This window comes from Symphalangus syndactylus, chromosome 3 (genome assembly GCF_028878055.3).
Source record: "Symphalangus syndactylus isolate Jambi chromosome 3, NHGRI_mSymSyn1-v2.1_pri, whole genome shotgun sequence".
Lineage (NCBI taxonomy): Eukaryota > Metazoa > Chordata > Mammalia > Primates > Hylobatidae > Symphalangus > Symphalangus syndactylus.
Window position 1 is genome coordinate 106,994,714 of NC_072425.2, and position 19,989 is coordinate 107,014,702.

At 37.5% G+C, this 19,989-nt stretch overlaps 1 protein-coding gene across 1 annotated transcript; it reads right to left on the minus strand.

Moving 5' to 3' along the window:
* Positions 1-12,751: 12,751 nt before the first annotated feature.
* On the minus strand, positions 12,752-17,832 carry GNG11 (G protein subunit gamma 11). The gene is made up of 2 exons (XM_055272683.2): positions 17,333-17,832; positions 12,752-13,175 (listed from the first exon to the last, which is right to left on the minus strand). The coding sequence occupies exons 1-2, from the start codon at positions 17,426-17,428 to the stop codon at positions 13,050-13,052; spliced, it is 222 nt and encodes a 73-aa protein (XP_055128658.1). The 5' UTR covers positions 17,429-17,832; the 3' UTR covers positions 12,752-13,049.
* Between the last annotated feature and the right edge of the window lie 2,157 nt (positions 17,833-19,989).

Here is a 19,989-nt window from a genome sequence, read left to right on the forward strand (position 1 = left end):
TTTTCACAAAGTAAATACAACTGTGTTACGACGGACGCCATTCAACACCAAAATATGACCAGCATCCCAGAAGCCCCTTTCATGTTCCCTTTCATATCACACCCCAAAGAGCAGACTCAGGCTTTACTTCTAACACCACAGGTTAATGTTGCATTAAAAAGTGTAGTTATTTTCTTCAAAATTTTAATACTCTCTAGCTGCAAAATAGAGATCATTAATATCCAAAATTGGTAGATATTACCAACTATACTAAAATACTTTAAAGTAGCACAGTATAATAGAACAGCAGAAAGTATAAAATTAGTATTGTAATCACTCAAGTTAGGGAGATTGATACATTCTAAGGTTTAGTGTTAAAAGAGTCATCTTCTTAGAACTTGAAGTTGACAGCAGACAAGGAGGAAGAGTGGAGTTGAGGTCTCTGAGCCATATGTTGATGTTGCTAAGGAAAAAGTCAGTGAGCAGGTGACTGCAACCAAGGAAAGAGGAAGGCACAGAGTTCAAGTGTCAATAAGTAAAGGCAACAAGTTTTGATCAGAAAATGGCAGTGGGGAGCCCTTCTATCCATTAACAATTTTTTTGGTGGAAGAAGGAGCAGCTTCTTTGAGTGATTGTGATGACAGGGAAAGCTAATGGGAGGAAATGATTGAGAAGATGAGTCAGTTTGATTACTGTGGACTGGAAGCTAGACAAGGCACAGTGGAGGGTGTTCCTAGTCTTCTGCAAGTCTCCAACACAGTGAAACAGCAACAAGGTCTAAACTAAAGGCCCAAAGTGATCCCTTTCATATGGGAAAAGGATATAAGCAATTTCCCTGCTAAGGTAAGAGATCCTAACCATGTTTGCCTTGTTGACACTTCTGAGGTGAAAAAAGTAGATTGTCACGAGGAAGAGGACAGGAGAGAGCAGCACATACACACAACATTTAAAATTCTATTTAGAAGGTTAACTGACTCCTGAAACTCATTCATGTAGATCCATGTATATTACAGGTTAAGAACTCTTGGTTCAAGGAAAATGTGTATTTGAGAAAACAGCAAGCCGACTGAGAATATTTATTTAAACAGAGTAAAAACAGGGTGTGATGAGAAAAGCGCTGTATTTGAAGTTAGAAGTCCTGGTTAGATGCATGCCCACGGCAAATCCCTTAACCGTGGGTCTTAGTTTGCTCATTTCCAGGATGAAAATAAGTCATGGGGTATAATATGTACTTCTTCCTACTTCTCAGGTTCAAATGAAATAATGTGACTGTGCGTAGAAAACATCCAAAAGACCATACAAATAGAAGTCACTATCAGTGTTATGCTTACCTATTACTTGTTGGTTTATTCATTCCCAAGTATCTAGCTTTTGCTACAATATTAAACAAAAGAGGAGCAGGAAAGCATTGTTTTTCTTCCCACTGGTGACTAAATGTGTGAATCTTCTTATCTACATTCTGTAATCAAGATTGAAAAAATAAGAAAACTGTTTCAACAAAATGGAGTTTTCCTGTAAAAACTTTTTCCTGAACTGTAAATTATGTAGTCAGAACAGTTCTTTGATTTCAGATTTAAGTCCATTAGAAATAATACTAATAGAAATTATACTGTGCCTATTTTTCCATTTCTTTCTAATTCCAGACATCATCTAGGTATCCTTATTCTAAGTATGTAAAGGAAAGAAAAGAGAAAACTTTGGGTTGCATTTGTATTGTAAATAGCAGTAAAACACTCAGAGACAGCATTGTATAGCAAATAACTGTTTAAGCAAAGCCCAACCAAATACCTCATTCAGCGCAAATTTTGTTTTAACTTAGCTTTTAGGAAATATAGGAGGTTGAGATCAGCCTAATCAGGTTTTGGCAATAATAATCATGATGATAATGGATATAAAGGATAAGAATGAGAAGAAATGAGAGAAAGGAGGAGAGAGAATAGAGGAGAAAGAAGAGAAACAAGAAGAGGAGGATAATGGAGGCAAAGATGGAGAGGAAAAAAACCAAGGTGTCACCAGTAATGTGGAAGACCAAGAAGATATGTGGGACTTTAACCCTTTACCCTATATCTTATTCATTATTTCAACCTCTCTTCATTAACTGTTAATTATGTTGTGTACTAAGGGGAATACAAAAGATATATATTATATATGTGATCTAATTATTTGTTATTTACACATATACCAGGTAACCTGGTGGTTTCAAACGAAAGAAATTCAGCTTCTTTAAAGAAGGAAATGTACAACACTCAAAAGAAACAATATCAAGCAGTGAAAAAAATAACTCAAGTTGAATCACATTCCCTAGATTTGAATCCTTATTCCATCATTTAAAACCTGTATGACTCAGGGAATTACCTAAGCTCTTCAAGGCCCAGTTTTGTCACTAATCCTGGTACATATATATTTTATAAGGTCTTTGTGAAGATAAAATGAGATAATATGTTCAAAGCCTTCAACACAAAGTCAGATACACTCCGCAAATGTTGACAAGCAGCATTAAGACACACAGGAGAAGAAAGAAGCCTCTAAATATGGAAACTACAAACCTAATATTCTCATTGTGGTTTTGCTGCTAATTTGCTCCACAACCTTTATGAAAGCATCTGACTTATGGTTTCCTCACCTATCTTAGAAGGTAAACAGAACACAGTCCATGAGACTGACTTCACTTCTGTTACCCATTCAAGTTCAGCACTCCCCAAGACCATCCTTAGAGTCACTAATTCACTAGGACTCACATAACTCACTGAAGGCTTTTATAATCACAGTTGTAGTTCATTAAAGCCAAATAATACAGATTAAAATCAGCCAAGGGAAGAGATGCATGGAATGGAGTCCAGGAAAGTTCTGAACATGGAGGTTCCAGTTATCCTCTTTCAGTGGAGTCATGGAGAGCACTACTCTTTTGAAAACACTGTGTGACAATGTACATGAACTATGGCTAACCAAGGAAGCTCATCTGAGCCTTGGTATCCAGAGTCTTTACTGGGGCTCCCTGGTCGACTGGTCTCAGCCTCCAGTCTCTCAGATGAAGCTGATACCACATGGCCCTAGAAATCAGACTGGTACTGCATGTTAGACTTTCTGCATGGTGCAAAGCCCCAGGTAGACAAAGGCATTCTTGTCACGCAGAACTTTCAAGGGGCTTAGAGGTTACTCCCCAGTGGCCAAGGGCAAAGGCCAGATCTCTCTTTGGGCAAGGTTAATTCATTACTACACACTATCAAAAGCTGGACTCAGCTTCATTGCTCTTGACCAGCAGCCTTCAAACTTCCATGACTGGAGCCTACAAAAAAAATATTGAATATTGACTCAAACACATATCTATATTTCATATGATACATCCTTTTATTCAATGGAATATATGCCGATATTTTACTTTATTTGATTTTATCTTACTCAAAATATTTGTTACATTTCACAAAACTGACCACTAATAATGGATTTTAATATGTAGTTTGAAAAACACTGATCTAGAGAAGGAGCCAGCAGACTATGGCCTGTGGGCCAAATTCAGCCTGCTGCTTGTTTTTATAAAAAATGGTTTTGTTGGAACACAACCACACCCATTGGTTTATGTATTTCATTGCCTGTGGCTGCTTTTATATTAAAGTAGTTGTCACAGAGATGATAGTCCTGCAAAGGCTAAAATGTTTGCTATCTGGCTCTTTACAGAAAAATGTGGCAGCCCCTGAGCTAGTAACACCATTATGATTTATAACTTCAGCAAAATGCATTTATAATATTACCTTACCTCCCTTCCAGTAGATGACAAATGCATAACCTTGTATCTATTTTTTAGTTGATACAAATGCATGATAATGTTATAAATTTTAGATTCCACACACTCAAGTAAATTCTTCAAAGAGAGGTCTGTTTTGGAAAATGTCTTTCTAAAAGGGTGAAAAGAATCCCATATTTCCAGGGTCAGCTACCAAGTCAATGGATGCAGCAAGGCTATGTAATGCTTTAAGCTCATGATTTGTGTCCTCAAACTTGTGACTGTGTTACTCATTAATCAAAAAGTATTAGCAAACTCCTTTTTTAGATAAACTGTACCTTTCACTATAGCAAAATATGAGGAATTATGTGAAAAATTCTCAGCACAGTAGAAGGAGGCAGAAGCCTGAGAAATATTGATCAGGATTACAGAGAAAGAGTTCAGTCTTATTAAGAGAAATGTATTGTTTCAAGGGGAGTAGGATCTTCCAATACAGGCATGCATCCAAAGAAATATCAACGGGAGTCTGTCTATAAAGTCCATGTTCAGACAGAACTGAAACAGAAGCAAATTTGGGAAATGAAGGGTAGATTAAATAGCAAACCCCAATTCTCTGGGCATCTTTCTCATCTCTGCTACCTGAGACTGAATATTAGGAAAAGACTAGAAAGCAATGCAGACTGTTCCAAAGGTTGAGCTAGGGGTAGGTGGAAGGCAGAGGGGCACAATATATCAGTTTTTGAAATACTAGCAAAATTTGCCTATTGTAGTATTTACCCTCACCAAAGTGACTGACTAGTATTGGGAACAAATGAAAACTTGGGACTCTACTGAGTTTGGCTCTATTAAATATGAATCTTTCAGCATGAAGAGGTGATCAAACTGCAAGAATTATTTCTACTCAATAACAAAAGACACAAAAGGGATATGATCAGATCCTGCAGTCCTGCTTTCCAGGAATTGATATGTCTATTAGTAAAATTAATTTTTAGGAGGCTGCTTATTTTCCCCTAGGTTAAATTAGGCTTTGCCGCATTAGCTGGGAGGGTTTGTCAAGTTCCTGAAACTCTAATTCATTTTGATACTTCTCTCATAATAGATTTGAAATCCTCCCCCTACCAATCTTTTTGAATTATTATATGTCTGTACACTGAGCATCCCCACTTTTTGTGTTTAGCATCAGAACCTTCTAGTTTATCCTAATGGAATATCCTTCAACCCCACTCCCACATGTTCCTAGGTCATTCTAATTGGCTTCCACAGCCCATGTTTGAGACAAAATTCCTTATCTAATGAGGTAGATTGATTGCAAATGACCCGAACTTTCCACCCTTCCTTGTATTCATGCTTCTTGCCATGTGATTTTGCAGCTTCCCCACTCAAGAAGGGTCATGTATTTTCCTTGCCCTTGAATTTGAGTCTTGATGTGGGCAATTGAATGCAGTGAAAGTAATGGTGTGCCAGTTCTTTCCTTAGGCCTTCAGACACATGTCACGCTTCTAATCTCTTTTGCTTAGAAGCCTGCCATGCCATGAGAACAAGCCCAAGGAATCTTGTTGAAGGATGAAAGACACCTGACCCCATCACCCGCTTTGCCCCAAACATCTTCTTGCCAACACCTAGCTAACCCGTCAGCTCCAAGCTGATCTACCAGCTGACCACAAATGAGTGAAGCCAGCCAAGCTCAACAGAGTCATGCCCAGATAAGCTGGCTGGTAGACTCATAAACAATAAACGCATTGTTTTCAGTCATTGAATTTGGGGTAATTCATTACTCACAGTGGCTGAAAAGATATTCCAAAGCTTTTTTACCAAAGACAGTGTACTCAATTAATTAGCAATTTCCTCCTGTTCCTATATAAACTTGATAAATGTCTTCTTGGGCTGCCAAGCTGCACCCAATAAGTTAATTTTTTTCTTCTTAATTTAATACTTCACAAATTCTTCTGCTTCATTTAAGATACTGTCTATCCTCCTATGAAATGTCACCAGAAGTTAGAAATGTCCTAGTCTTACTATAATCATTCACTTATTACTCCTGTTTGCAAATAGTTAATCCCCTTACACGTTGTACATAAGATTGGTTTAATTAATTGAACTTAATAAATGTTGCTATCATTTGTTTCAACTGCCAATTCCCAGAATACAAAAAAAAAAAAAATTGGCTGAACTTGTCTATAAAGGGTAACATTTACAGATCTTTGACCCATGTGTTCGGGAAAATTGAAATGAATGGCTTTTAAACGTCTAAATTACTTCCCACCCCAAATTGAAAAATCTAAATAGTAATAAATATTAATTTATTCTACCTCGTATCTGCTTTTATATTCAAATAGTATATGTAAGCAAAAATCAGTTGGAAACTCAATTGCATACAGTCTTTCAAAGATTTATGAAAACAAAAAAAGAGAAAACACAAGGCTGGATATTGACAAAGAGCATACACATCCATGTTGTAATGTTCCTCATTGACAAATAGTTTCAGTTATAAGGAAGGAACAATTAACGACAATGGGCTTTGAACTGTTCTCAAGTAATCAGTGAGCTATATCAATATCAGAGTTTTCAGGTTAAGTTTTCAAATATTGAATATAAGTTTAAATATTTCTCTTCTCTCTTCATTTTTCTCTCTTAGATTAAGACCTGTATAGGTTTCAATACCATTTCAAAAAACTTAATAAGGCAGGACCACTCCCTTTTCTTTCTTTCCTGTGAAAGTGTAAGTGAATATGCAAATTCTTTAGAATAGATATATTTTTATATGTTGATATTTACTTTGATTACTTCCCAAAAGGATTTGAAGCCACTTACCGACAGTGATGAGTGGCAAGACATGAGTATTTTTTAAAGATCTCTGTTCACAGCCTAGAGAATCAAGCCCATTAACTCCCAAACCAGCTCTGTGAAGTAGATTATTAAAATCATCTGTCTCAGACTGGCGATGAGACAAGGCTGAGATAAAGCTAAAGACTATGGCTAACGTTATTAAAGAACAATTAAAGAAAACATACAAGTTTTTAGAGTGGATCAAATTGATCACTTCTTAGAAAATATTATTTGGTACCCGTAAGCAATTCTTTAGGGCTGGTTGACCATCACTTAAAACTGCTTGCAGGGTCTGATTGATTTCTTTTACGCTCTCCTCTGTAATTCACATAGCTTCTATCAGATAGTTTCTGATGCTAAACTGAGAGATTATATTATGGACTAAATGTGTAAAAAGCTATTTGACATATAATTAGAGTTTACAATCATGTTCATAATAATTTCAAGTTGTGATATGATTTTTATTAAGAAAGCAAAATTCAACCACTTGGTTGGTATAGGTTAAAATTGTTATTATTATATTGGTTCCAGAGCATATGAACCAGGACCACTCACTCTTCTATCCTGATTAATCACATCTTTGCAGTACTTGATTGGACCTCCCATGACTTGAATCAGCTTGCTATGTATTTAGCATGTTCTACCTTAAACAACCCAGCTCTCTTTCCCAGGGCAGGCTATCTAGGCAGGAACATAGATTTATTACCTACAGTTCTTTTTTTCTAATACTGTTTTTTTAGAAACTAGAGTTGTTCTATTTAAGTCCTTTTACTCTCTCCAGTTTTTAAATATAGTTGTTTTATGTCTATTTATATTGAACACTGTATCAGATGGTATTAAATCTTTTGCTTCAGCCACGAAGTATGATTAAAGAAACTGACAAGTTCAAGGATAGTCTATAATGTCTGCTTCAATGTTTTATCCTTTATCTTTTATTCTTCTTTTTTCCTGAGAATATATGCATTTTTGTTGTTGGCATTTTATTTTTGTTTTGAAAGTTTCCTTTAGCCATTCTTCAAGAGAAGTTCTGCTAGCAACAAATTCTGTTAATTTTCCTTCATTTGAGAATGTCTATTTCCTCCCAATTCCTGAAGAATCCTTTCACTGATAAAGGATTTAATGTTTACAGTTCTTCTCTTTCAGCATTTAAAAATGTCAGGCCTCTTCCTCTGGCCTCTAGAGTTTCTGATGAGGAATCCACTTAATTCAAATTCCTTTATGCATAATGGATCATTTATCCCTGGCCTTTTATAAGTTTTTCCTTGGTCATTAGTTTTAAAATGTTTAATTATGATGTGTCTAAGTGTGAATTATTTCAGGGTTATTATGTTTATAGTTTGCTAAGCTTCTTGAATTTGTAGATTTACATCTTTTACAAAATTCTGTACATTTTTATCCATTACTTTTCTTTTACTACTTTTTCAGTCCCACACTCTTCTCCTTTTCTTCCTGGACTCTGATTATGCCAGTGCTAGATCTCTTGTTACTACTCTATGTATTACTGTGGATCTGTTCATTTTTAAAAACCTATCTGCTCTCTGCTGTTCAGATTGAGAAAATCCTATACATTTGTGTTCAGGCCTACTGATTCTATTATCTGTCATCTCCACTCTACTGCTGAGACCATGTATTTACTTGGTAGACATAAACATTGTAAAATTCTACATGAAAACAGAAAGCCCATATAATAGTCAAAACAATTTTGAAAAAGACGAATAAAGTATGAAGAATCTCTCTTCCTGATGTTATTGCCTATTATATAGTGGTAGAAATCAAGGTGGTGTGGAGCTGGTAGAGGAATAAATACATAAATGAATAAAATACAAAAGGACAGCTAGAAATAGATACACAAATATGCCCAGTTAATTTTTGGCAAAGTAGCAAAAGCAATTAAATGGAGAAGGAATAACCTTTTCAATAAATGATCCTAGAGCAATTAGACCACTGGCAAAGAAAGAAAGAAAGGAAGGAAGGAGGAAGGAAGGAAGGAAGGAAGGAAGGAAGGAAGGAAGGAAGGAAGGAAGAAGGAAGGAAGGGGTGAGCAGACCTATATCTAAACTTCACACCTCATATAAAAATTAACTAAAATGGATTAGAGACCTAAATATAAAACATAAAACTATAAAATTTTTAGAAGAAACACAGGTGAAAGTCTTTGGGATGAGGAATAGATAAATATTTTTTAGACTTGACACCCAAATCTTGATCTATAAGACAAAACATTGATAAACTGGACCTCATCAAATTGAAAACATCTACTCTGTAAGATTAAAAAAAGCATTAAAAGGTTTAAAAAACAAATTATAGAAGAAAATATTTACAAATCACATATCTAATAAGGTCTTGTATCCCAAATATATAAAGAACTCTCAAAACTCAACATTAAATGAACAATCAAATTAGAAATAAGCAAAACACATGAATAGACATTTCATCAAAGAGGGTATACACATAGCAAATACATGAAAAATGTTCAAAATCATTAGCCATCAGAGAGATAAAATTAAAACCATAATGAGATATTACTATCCAGAATAGCTAAAATGAAAAATAGTGATAACACCAAATATTGATGAAGATGTAGAGAAACTGAGTTGCTCATACATTGCTTATGGGAATGTAAAATGGTACAATCACTGTGGAAAACAGGTTGGTAGTTTTTTTAAAAAGTAAATATAAACTTACCATGGAACCTAGCAAATGTATTCCTAAATATTTATTCCGGATGAGCAAAGACTTATCTTCATACAAAAATCTGTACATGAATGTTCATAGCACCTCTACTTGCATTAGCAGAGAACTGAAAACAACCCAGACATTCTTTGATGGATAAATTGTTAAACTGTGGCACCTCTGTAGCACAAAATACTACCCAGGAATAAAAAGGAATAAACTATTGATACACACAACCAACTTGGATGAACCTCAAAGAAATTATACTGAATGATAGTAGCCAACCTCGAAAGGATAGCTACTGTATGATTTAATTTATGTGGCAGTCTTAATCTAATTATAGAGATGGAGAACAAATTAGTGGTTGCCAGGGGTTAGGGATGGAGGCAAGGAGATGAGTTTGACTATAAAGAAATAATAAGATAGAATCTTGTGGCGATGGTACAGTGGAGTGTCTTGATTGTGGTGTTGGGTACACAGGGTACACATGATAAAACTGTATAGTGCTACACACACACACACACACACGAGTACATGTATAACTATTACTATTGAAAATTGAACTAGCAGTATGGGTGTACAATATTAATTTATTGGTTTTGATATTGTAACACAGTTGTATAAAATGTTAACTTTGGAGAAGGCTAGGGGAAGAGTTCAATAGATTTCCCTGTACCTCCTTCACAACTGCCTGTGAATTTATAATTATTTCAAAATAAAAAGTTCAGCGAAATTAAAAATCTTTTGTTTATCAGGAGCTAAGACAAGTGAAAAGTTAAGTCATGGAATGGGAGAAGTTATTTAATATATTCAACAAATAATGAATGACCAAAATGTATAAAGAATTCCTACAACTCAATAATAAAAAGGCAAACTAATTTTTTAAGTGAGCAAAGGATGAGAACAGGCAACTTCAAAAGAGAAAATTGACACACATGAAAACTGACTAAAATCATTGGAAACCAAAGAAGTGCAAATTTAAACAATGGTGAGATATTAATTTGCATCTAGTATACAAAAAAATTTGGTCTCACAATACCAAGTGTGGGTGAGCTTGTAAGGCAGCTTCTGCCTAGAAATAGAAAAGCCCAATTTTTCTTTTTTCTTTTCTTTTTTTTTTTTTTTTTTTTGAGACGGAGTCTCGCTCTGTCGCCCAGGCTAGAGTGCAGTGGCGTGATCTCTGCTAACTGCAACCTCTGCCTCCAGGGTTCAAGTGATTCTCCTGCCTCAGCCTCCTGAGTAGCTGGGATTACATGTGCGCGCCGCCACACCTGGCTAATTTTTTGTGTATTTTTTAGTAGAGACGGGGTTTCATCATGCTGGTCAGGGTGGTCTCAAATTCCTGACCTCGTGATCCGCCTGCCTCATCCTCCCAAAGTGCTGGGATTATAGGCGTGAGGCACCCTGCGTGGCCTGATTTTTCTAACTCTATATGAGTTTATAGAACCTAAGTCTCACTACACAATGCATGATAACTATTTTTAATCAAATAGTAAATAATTACACAACTATACACTTCGAATAAATTGGATACATAATTTAAATTCTACTTAACAAATTATCAGTCACCAAAGGTTACATTTATAATATATCTAAATATATAGTGTATGTATTTTTTCTTTTTTTAATACAAGCTAATAATTTTAGCAGTTGAGCAGTTGAAAATTAAAATATTTTTGTTGCACTTCTACATGTTGGCTGAGTTATAATGATAAATGGTAAGAAAAAGAAACAGAATTAGATTTAATAGAAGCACCTACAAGATTAGATATTTATTCAGGAAAAACCAGAAGTCGTATGACTGATTGATCATATGGTTGAAAGAGACATGAAGAGCAAAAGCTAGGACTTGGGAGTGTACACGAATGGATAGCTGAATGTGCTAGCAGAAATCAGGGTATAGACTTGTAATCACAACTCCCAACAAGTTACAGAATAAATGTATTGTCTTGGCCCTTTATGAAAGAAGCAGGTGATTTAATCTGCCTTGCCAGTAACCGGAATAAATGTTTGCTTTCATAGGCAACAAAAGAAAACTTTGTGAGTGCAAAGAAATGAAACAGCTAATAAAAGTAAAACTTTACAGGCACCAAAGCTCTAAAATCCCATGCCATATTAAATGTTAAATGACTAATAGTACTAACAGTTCTATGCTGTTTGGAAGAAATATACCTTTACTATTCCTAAATCCTTCCTAAGAGTGGTAGATCATACTACTCCTTCCTAGGAGTAGTAGTTTTGGGCTAAAATTATCCCTGGGCTCTCAGTAATCCCAATTGACGTCATCACTTGGAAAGTGTCAGGAAACTGAAGGAAATAGTTCCTGCTTTTGGTTTGTGTAACCTATTTTTCAAAAGCCTGGGGTATTCTGTTCTTTCCCAGAGAGGAAAGGAATTTCAGAAAGAGGATGCTGATATACTTTAGGAAGTTGCTACAGGTTACAGGCACCTCTGTGGCTTGATAGTAATGTATACCTACATGTCTAAGTGAGAGAAAAGAGCTAGTCAAGGAGAAACATTGGCTTCTGGTGCCACATTGAAAATTGCAGGTCAAGTTAATAACTAAGTCCATTTGAGCTAGAGCTAACCAGCAAGGGTTTTTCCACGTTTTTCTTTTGGCTCAAACTTGGAGCAATTTTGACCCAAAAGACGGAGGAGAAAGCGGGAGAATGCTCAAGGAGAGAAAGAAAGGTCCGTTTTTGTGAGGTTTGGGCTTCAGGTACCTTTGTTATGAACTTGAGCAGGAGTTATACTCTGACATGTTGCCCCTGCAGGGTAAAACCACTGAAGGGAAGGTCACTGTGAAAAGGTAAGCCACAGACTGGGAGAAGGTATTCGCAACACATATCACCAACCATGAATAAATGGCCAGACTATATGAAGAATTCCTACAAATCAGTAAGAAAAAGACCAACTAATCTTTAAAGTGGGCAAAGAGTCACTGGTTCCTTTGGAGGAGAAGAAAAAAAGGCATGTTTGGCCCAGGCCTGCTGGAAAATGCTGGCAAGCATGAGTGCAGAGGCCTAAGTGTCTGCACCAATGCCACAGAACTGGAGTAGTGCCATGCCCAAGACCTGGAGAGCACATGGGAGATGTAGCTCTGTGCAGGCATAAGTACTGGCCCTCAAAGCCAGGGCTGGCCACTACGCTACGGAGAGGTAGGGCACTCTTCCTGAACCCCAACTCAGTATTTTCTTAAAGGCTACTACTACAGGAGCACTATTAAGAAGATCTAAGTGATGACAAACTAGGGAAGTACTAACATAGATGTGGCTTGGCCTTGTTCCTGACTCAGATCATCTGACTTCTGTCAGTGTTATAGGAATTCTACCTGCTCAGTTTCTTAATAGTTAAAGTTAGATCAAACACATTCCAGAGGTCAGAACTCAGCACTCTAAACCATTGATGCAGAGATTGGAGATGTGATCTGTCCAACCACCTAATCTTCTGAATCATATTCCAAAACAAATCATACTCCACACCCAAAAGATTATGGGGAGAAATATAAAAGTTAATGCATGAAAAGTGTCTTCTTAAATCACCAACACTCATCTTCCCAAGACAAAACTTTATTTGAAGCATCAAGCAATATACTGAAAGAAGTGTCATGCTCAAGTGATGTTCTTATTTCCATAATTGTACATCTGATACTCTCTGCCCTCTTAAAAAAGACTGCATGGTGAGCAAAGATGAGTAGCACATATGCTTTTATACATAACCCTATCTATATGGTGCTTAAGAAAGTCTCCTTTTAATTTCATTCTTCCTTCCTTAAAAAGCATGTTGGTTTTATCTGGGAAAACTAAAACAAACTAGTTCTTCCGCTTAGGATGCAGTTTCTCCCAAGTTATTTACGAAATAACGCAGCTGCCTTTTTCTTTAAAGGGATTCTTGTCTTCTGGAATTCCCTTTACTAGAGGATCCTCTCCAGAACGTTCTTCAATATAGTTCTTTATTTCTTCAGAACATTTAGACACCTTAAGTACAGAAAAAAAAGAGAATACATTAGGTTAGAGTTGTTTAAACTTTGTCCCTACGCCTTAATGAAATAAGTGTAATTGAATACAAGAAGTTTTTAAACATTTTTTTACATTCATATATATGTGTGTGTGTGTGTGTGTGTATTATATATATAATACATATATAAAGTCTGGGATCTGCACTCTAATATTTTTATTCTATTACTATACCTATGATACAACCTATGTAAAATATATTTCTTACTATTGGTCGTTGGTCAAATTCAAAAATGTTTGAAAGTCACTGCCTTAAATAAATCATCTCCAGCAATTTTTTTTCCATTGTGTCTCATATCATTTCCTTCCTCTGCTAAAATACAATTATGCCATGTCTACAATATTTTAGGAACTAAAATATAATCTTAATTTTCCATGCTAATGAGCAGGTGCAGTAGTAGCTAATCCCCAAACGTTTTGGGGTGTGTAATGCCACGATTCTCACTTATGGGTGTGTGCCATGTTCTGAAATTTCACGAAATGATAGAAGCTTTGAAAAAAGCCTGACTCTGGAAAGATTGGAGTTGTCCAAATATCTCACTCTTTGTTTCTCCTCAGAATTTCTTCCTGCTGTATGAGGGCAATGATCATAATAAAAGACTTATCTGAGACTTATTAGGCTTATCTGAGAATAAATTTTTTTCTGTGATGGAGAAAAAAATTGAATAGTGTCTTCAGAAAGTCTATTCTTTTTTTTTTTTTTTTTTTTTTGAGACGGAGTCTCGCTCTGTCGCCCAGGCTGGAGTGCAGTGGCGCAATCTCGGCTCACTGCAAGCTCCGCCTCCCGGGTTCACGCCATTCTCCTGCCTCAGCCTCTCCGAGTAGCTGGGACTACAGGCGCCCGCCACCACACCCGGCTAGCTTTTTGTATTTTTAGTAGAGACGGGGTTTCACCGTGGTCTCGATCTCCTGACCTCGTGATCCGCCCGCCTCGGCCTCCCAAAGTGCTGGGATTACAAGCGTGAGCCACCGCGCCCGGCAAGTCTATTCTTAAAAGAATAGTTTCTTCAAAAAGTCTATCTATCCTTAAAAGACAGGTTGCAAGAATGAGTTAAAAAAAGAATAAAAAGAAAAGAAATTGGGGTTTTAATGAAGGCCTGTATTGCTAGTAAGAAATTTAAGGTAAAAATTACAGAAGTACCAGCGAATTTAATTTAATTTAATTTAATTATTTATTTTTGAGATGGAGTCTGGCTCTGTTGCCCAGGCCGGAGTGCAGCGGCGGGATCTCGGCTCACTGCAAGCTCCGCCTCCCGGATTCTAGCCATTCTCCTGCCTCAGCCTCCCGAGTGGCTGGGACTACAGGCGCCTGCCACCACACCTGGCTAATTTTTTGTATTTTTAGTAGAGACGGGGTTTCACCACGTTAGCCAGCATGGTCTTGATCTCCTGACCTTGTGATCCGCCCGCCTTGGCCTTCCAAAGTGCTGGGATTACAGGCGTGGGCCACTGCGCCGGGCCGCACCAGCAAATTTAAATGGAGACCTCTGAAAACTGGGCAAATGTTCCCAATGAATTAGTAATCTAAATTAGTAACCTCAAACTGTTTTAATGGTTACTACTAAAACATGTTTGCATATGTATCCCAAAATGAATATAATTTTTAACTACAAATAAGTACAGACACTGCTTTGTTAATACATCATGCAAAATTATAAAACATAAACTGGAAATTATAAATGGGTGTGGTTTAAAACTAAACAGAAATAGTAATGTTAATATTTTACTTCCACACCCCAAATGATTATCCTTTGCAAATCAGTGTGGAAGCCTCTGACCTCAAATTGAAAACTAGGTCATGTAGTTCTGTGACTTAAAATCTGGCAAAATAAAATCTCTCAAGTACAATTCTTTCAGGTAACATTTGCTCTCGTTTGCTGACATTCAGAGTGCATGCATTTTAAGTGAATTTTTAGAGTTGATAATGCACGTGTCCATAACTTAGGGTCTATGGTCCCAGGTTAATTTCTCGACAAGATTCATGCTCCCTACATTGAATCTTTTCTTACAAGGTTTTTTTCATTAGGTTTCAGAAGAGGTCTGTAACCTCCAAATGTGAGTAATTATTCCTCTGATACATTTCCTTCCGTAATCAAGGGGATATGTTTGATAAACATTTAACTACAGCCAGAATGCAACTTGCAAGTTTTGTCTGGGCCTAAGTTAAGGACTGAACACGTAGCCCAGATGTTAACTATTTATTGACTGAATAATGGACTGGGCATGAGGAGAAGAATGTTTTTAGTACCTGCCCTATCACTGTGGTCTTAAATGTGGAGCTAGTTAGCCTTTGTGGGACTCAAGTTTTTTTTAATCCTTAAAGTGAGGGAGATGAATGATCTCTAAGCATTCCAATGCTTGCCTAGCAATAATAATGTATAATTCCAAGTGTATAATCAAATGTCTTAATATTATTGTTGAGATTTAGATGCCTCTTTCTGTATTTCCTGAGGATACATATACCCAAAGTTTTTTCTCCCTCTGGCATACACTTGAGGTTTCTGGAGGTGGGAAGTTGATGCCACAGGCCGTGTCCTAAAGTGTCAGGCTGGCTAGCAGGGAGAAACTGCTAATGAATGATACAGTCAATTTTTACATAGTCAGTTGCATCCACATCCCTGTCCAATAGCTAACTTAAAACTCTGAGTAAGTAGAAGACACTTGTCTTTTTTCCTAAGTTCTGCACAGTGACACCAAATATTAAGATATTAGAACCTTGCGTAGACAATGCTGTACTTCAGCTTATGAAACTCTATTTAATATGTAACTCCTAAGGTTTATTGTGTGAACATATGTAAGTGGCCAGCACTTGCTGTACTGGGAACTTCGCCATCCATAAAATGGGTCCCTTAAGGTTTCAAGAAGCATGCTTATTGATTGGGTAGTGTAACTTCCTTTTTTTCCCCTTTGAACACATTGGTATTTTTAAAGCTACAAACCCTTAACATGATAGAAGGGACATTTCATTATAAAAGCTAGGAAGAGCAGGGATTTGGATGTGAAAGGTTAAATTTGAGAAAAGAAATATGTAAAAAGTAAAACACAAAAATGCCTGCATCTTCTAATCATCACTCAAGAGTGAAGACTCTTGCCCTTAACAGATTTATTATAACTAGAACAAGAAGGCAAGTGAGCATATTATAACGCTTCATTTCCATTGTTTTTCTTAATTTTTTTTCTAGTGCTAAACCATAATAAATAAGATCAGCTCAAAATTTTCTTGCTGAAGAGGAAAGGTTAATTATCTTTAAACAATATCTATTCAAAGACCTTTCCTAGTCTACAGGATGCCTGATTGAGTTAAAACAGGAAGAGGGATTAGTGTCTAAAGGAAGGTCCTGATGACCAGTAAGAAATTGAAGTAAAACTCATAAAACTCCCAAGACGTTTCAGTGGAGAATATTGAATACTGGGTCATATGTTCTCACTGAAATGGTAATCTCTATCAATAGTCTCTAAAACTTTTAAATTGTGATCACCAAAAAAAATTTTCATATGCACCATAGTGTATGTATAATTATTTATAAATAAGTACAGATACTATTGTATTAATTGCATACTTATAAAACAAAGTGAAAATTATAAAGGGATGAGATTTACAAATAAATAAAGATAGATATTCTAATATTTTGCTCCCAAGTTTTGGTGGACTGTTCTTTGCATATCACTGAAGGCCACTGGTAAAATTCAAAATTAAATAATGTACTTGTAAGACTTTAAAATACGGTTTTAGAAAATTTCTCTCAAATATCATCCTTTCTAGAAGTGTAAAAGATCAAAGAATCAAGTAGCTATCCGCTTTTTTCCTAAAAGTGAGTTTTGAAAAACAGCTGTCTAATGGAAAGCAAGATTTCTTGTCTGTTTTCCCCTTCCTAGGCATCTTAAAAGTTAGGACATTTGGCCTTAAATTCCTTATCAGATCCTTGCTCCCTCCTCTACCTCCTAGGATTTCCCCATATCAGCTGGCAGTCCCCAGGCACTGCCAAAGGGTGGTGAGAAGAGAAGCTACAAAGAAGGGGAAAAAATAAGCTAAACTATTTGCTTTACTGTTACTAAGCAGGAAAAACCGGACTCTGCTTCATTTCAAAGAAGGAAATATTCCGGAACAGCCAACTTACTTGTTGTCTCTGCAACTTCACTTCTTTGCGAAGCTGCTCAACTTCCATTTTCAGTTTTTCCTTCTCTGGCAAATCTTCGATGTGAAGGGCAGGCATTTTCGCCCCAGAACTGGGCTCGGGCTAGCTCGGGCAGCGGAGCCGCTGCAACAGCGGCGAAGCTCGGCGCGTCCCGAAACAACTGCGGGGCCTGGCCCGCCGCCCACCCGCACAGGATGTGACTGCAGCCCTGCTGCGGTCCCCAGCTCCCCGAGGGCTTGGCTTCTTCCGAGACGCTTGTCACGCCAGCGCGCCCCAGCTTCCTAGGACCTGAGAACTCTGCCTTTTCTCAAGTCCCCGCAACCCAGGAGGCCTGCCCGGGTGCTAGGTTACAGTTACGTTTGTGGCTGGGTCCAAGCAGCTTCCCGCTGCTCAATCGCCCAGCAGGGATGCTGGCCCCGGACAGGCCCTGACTCAGGACCTGCCACGCCCGCGGGGGACGGCTGGGCTGGGGCTGCAGGGCTGGGAACTGCAGAAGTTTTACTTTTTGTTCTCCGCGCCCCCCCCCCCCTTTTTTTTCCGTTTCCAAGTGACATCCGGGTTTTGTTTGTGAAGCAAGGAAAAGGAGTACACTACCCAGCAGGAAATAACTACCCTTCACCTCTCAAAGAGTTTAAAAAATATGCTAGATATAGCTTTTCCCTAATTACATACATATGTTGGTGCAAAAGTAATTACTTTTCTCTAATTACATATATAGGTTGGTGCAATTAGTTTTGCACCAACGTAATAAATGCATATGGGGAATGTGGACACTTAAGAAAATACTCAAAAGAAAATGAAGCTCAACCCTAATCCCAGAAATATCCACCAGTGCTCTGCTCATTTGTGTCCATCCGGCTTGTTCCAGGCCTAATATGGGTTTATACATTTTGGGCGAGGAGGGGGCAACAGGGTGTGAATATCGTTTGTAAGTTGCAAGGACATTTTCTGTTATTAAATAATCATCTGCATCCTCAACAGCAGCAGAGTTTGTATTTTTTTATTTTTCTGGGGGGAACGTTTTGTAGAGTGGTGCATCAAAAGATGATATAAGAGAAGACAGAAGCAGGAATCTTAAAGTTCTTCACCGAAAGCCTTTCTCCACTCCCCAACCCCAAGTTTTGGGTGACACTTGACACCAAGGATTTTGAATTCCTGGCTCCTGAACCTTCCCGGATGTAGGCAGTGGATTCATTTAGTATTAGTTTCTCCACTTTCTGGAAAGCACTATTTATCTAGCTGTTGCTCTGGAAAGCCAGGAAAAGTGTCCGATGTGAAAAATGTTTACGTGCAATAAAACTTTCCCTTTAACTATAACTAAAATCTTGTTAATGGTGGTCAAAAGAATAGAAGAAAAATCAAACATGAATGTAAGAAACCTTCCGTAGCAGTTGGATATTTCTCTTTCTTTCCAGAGATAACCTCCTGCCTCACAGAGTCAAATGCAAATGAAGAGTGGAGGCATTAACTTAATATTTCAGAGTAGCTGACCCAAGACACCCATGACCATTCCCTGTTTAGGAAGCAGGAGTTTTTGTTTGTTCCTAGTTTCTTACCACGCTCCACTCATCCTCAATGAATAAATTAGAATGAAAAGAACAGTGAACCATTTAATGAATACTCCTGGCTTGTAGTTCCAGCTCTGCCACAGGCCATCACTGAAGAAGTCACTTAATTTTTCTTAGTTTTGGTTTTCTAATTTGTAAAATGTATAGTAAGGCAGGGAAGGTAGTGAATCAGCTAAGCTGTGTTGTGTCTCTAATTGTGTTTGTATGCCTATATATGATAAATTATTTACACAAAGAAAATGTTTAAGAGCTTCACTTTCAATATTTGAAATACCAGGGTTTTCCAGGCTTAAAGTAGTTAGAGCATCTTCTGAAGTTTACTTGTAAATAAGCAGGGAGACGAGACAAATGTCCATATCTGTCTTCTGCACTAATTCATTTTTAAAATTTTTCTGTTACTTAAGTTTAAAAGGTTGGTTAAAAATACCTTAAATAGCCGGGCGCGGTGGCTCACGCTTGTAATCCCAGCACTTTGGGAGGCCGAGGCGGGCGGATCACGAGGTCAGGAGATCGAGACCGCGGTGAAACCCCGTCTCTACTAAAAATACAAAAAATTAGCCGGGCGTGGTGGCGGGCGCCTGTAGTCCCAGCTACTCGGAGAGGCTGAGGCAGGAGAATGGCGTGAACCTGGGAGGCGGAGCTTGCAGTGAGCCGAGATCGCGCCACTGCACTCCAGCCTGGGTGACAGAGCGAGACTCCGTCTCAAAAAAAAAAAAAAAAAAAAAAAAAAAAAAAAAAAAAAAAAAAAATACCTTAAATAAATTAGTGAAAGTAATCAACGTGAATGTGGCCTACATTAAATAGGTTCAGCACCTAATTAAATAAATTGGTTAAATAAATTATTGTGTGTTTGTTCTTTTTTTTTTTTTTTTTGAGACGGAATCTCGCTCTGTCGCCCAGGCTGGAGTGAGTGGCGCGATCTCGGCTCACTGCAAGCTCCGCCTCCCGGGTTCACGCCCTTCTCCTGCCTCAGCCTCCTAAGGAGCTGGGGCTACAGGCGCCCGCCACCACCCCCGGCTAATTTTTTGTTAATGTGTGTTTGTTCTAAGTCATAAAAATATAATTATTTTG

Excerpts from the sequence above, each read along its gene's own strand:
- GNG11 (XM_055272683.2), bottom strand. The coding sequence starts at position 17,428 with ATGCCTGCCCTTCACATCGAAGATTTGCCAGAGAAGGAAAAACTGAAA. Across the intron at positions 13,176-17,332 it reads TGAAGTTGCAGAGACAACAA|GTGTCTAAATGTTCTGAAGA; the intron begins GTAAGTTGGCTG and ends TCTGTACTTAAG.